Here is a 1,388-nt window from a genome sequence, read left to right as displayed (position 1 = left end):
CTTGAAGGGCACATAAAGGAAAATGTTTGAAAAACCAACCAGTCTCTGGGAAACATTGCTAAAGGCCGGGAGAGGTGGGCGATGGAACGGGAGATGAGGTCAAAACCAGCCAGTGCGAGTTTCTGGGAAAGCTGATTCAAATGCCTGGTGATTAAAAAGTGAAATTAATTTAAGGTTTTGAAATATTTTACTCTTAATGTCTTATTTTTACAGATCTAGCCTGTGATAATAGAGAGAATAACACACCTTGATTGCAGGGAATTGGCACCTTGCTCTGCAGCGCTGGTGCTCCCCCCATCAGTAACTTCTGAGCTCGACTCCCAGAGCAAAGGGATGCTCTTGCCTGCCTCGCTCATGCTTTCTTCTTAAAACAGCTTCTGGGAGACCCAAACCCTGCAGGGAGAAGGGCAGAGGCTGGGACCGTGAGGCTTATTCCTTATTCCTGGCCACCCCTGGGTGGTTTTAGCATCCTGATCTCTGCTAAATGAGACAAAAGCAGCAGCAATTCCTTAATGGATGCAGCAGCTGCTGAGCAGCACAGAGCAGCCCTGCACAGTGGCTGGGGGCTGGGGATGAATCCGATGGGAAGTTCCAGGGCAGGGGGGGAGGCAGGATCTGCTCAGACAGGCGGGAGCGGGGCCAGGGCTGCTCCCAGCAGCTCCCGAGTGGTGCCAGTGCTGCATTTCGGATGCTTGCACCAGCGTGGTGACACTGTGTGGCAGCAGGATGGCTGTGCACGACATCTGAAGACATTTCTGCCCCCAGGATTTGCTCCTGTCCCTGGGGAGGTGGCAGGGGTCTGGGTCCAGAGCTGCCCATCAGCAGAGGACAATGCTACAAGGTGCAGGGGGGAGAGGATGCTGCGCCCCAGGGCGTGGGGAAGCTTCATTTGCTTCTCTGCCCGGAAAGCCCTGAGGATGGGAGATGAGTAACGTGCTTGCTGGCAGCAGATGTAGCCAGGTTGCCTCCTGCTGTGCTGGGGCTGCTTTGCTGGCATCTGCCAAACACCCAGAGCTGAGCCCCTCCGGGCAGAGATGCTGGCACAGCATCCCCACGGATACCCGGGTTGGGAGGAGTTCCTGGAGGAGAGCCCCAGGCAGCGAGAGGCTTCCTCACATGCAAGGGAGGGGGATGCTGGGGTCAGGCAAGGGCTGGGGGGGCTCTGCCTGCTCCCCAGAAGTGAGGGGGCTCTGTTCATCTCCCCAGCAGCTCACAGCAGATGCACTGTCCATAGTAGCGAGCACACAAGTGCAAGATGGGCAGCGATGCTCTCGGCATCAAACACAGCAAAAGGAGATGCTGCCAGGTGGGGAGAGACACTTCTGCAGTGACAATGGTCGTGGTGGCACATCTGGTGGCAGCTGTCCTCAGGGCAGGGTTGTCCCGGA

General features: G+C 56.5%; 1 protein-coding gene across 1 annotated transcript in view; it reads right to left on the bottom strand.

Moving 5' to 3' along the window:
- Positions 1–352: 352 nt before the first annotated feature.
- Positions 353–1,388, bottom strand: part of AVPR1B (arginine vasopressin receptor 1B) — a 3,202-nt gene continuing 2,166 nt past the window's right edge. The window contains exon 3 of the mRNA XM_010087488.1: positions 353–393. Coding sequence (XP_010085790.1) covers positions 353–393 — 41 coding nt within the window. The remainder of the gene's footprint in view (positions 394–1,388) is intronic.

This window comes from Pterocles gutturalis, unplaced genomic scaffold (genome assembly GCF_000699245.1).
Source record: "Pterocles gutturalis isolate BGI_N339 unplaced genomic scaffold, ASM69924v1 scaffold14121, whole genome shotgun sequence".
Classification (NCBI taxonomy): Eukaryota; Metazoa; Chordata; class Aves; order Pterocliformes; family Pteroclidae; genus Pterocles; species Pterocles gutturalis.
The sequence above is the reverse complement of the archived record's forward strand: the minus strand, read 5'-3'. Positions and strand labels throughout refer to the sequence as shown.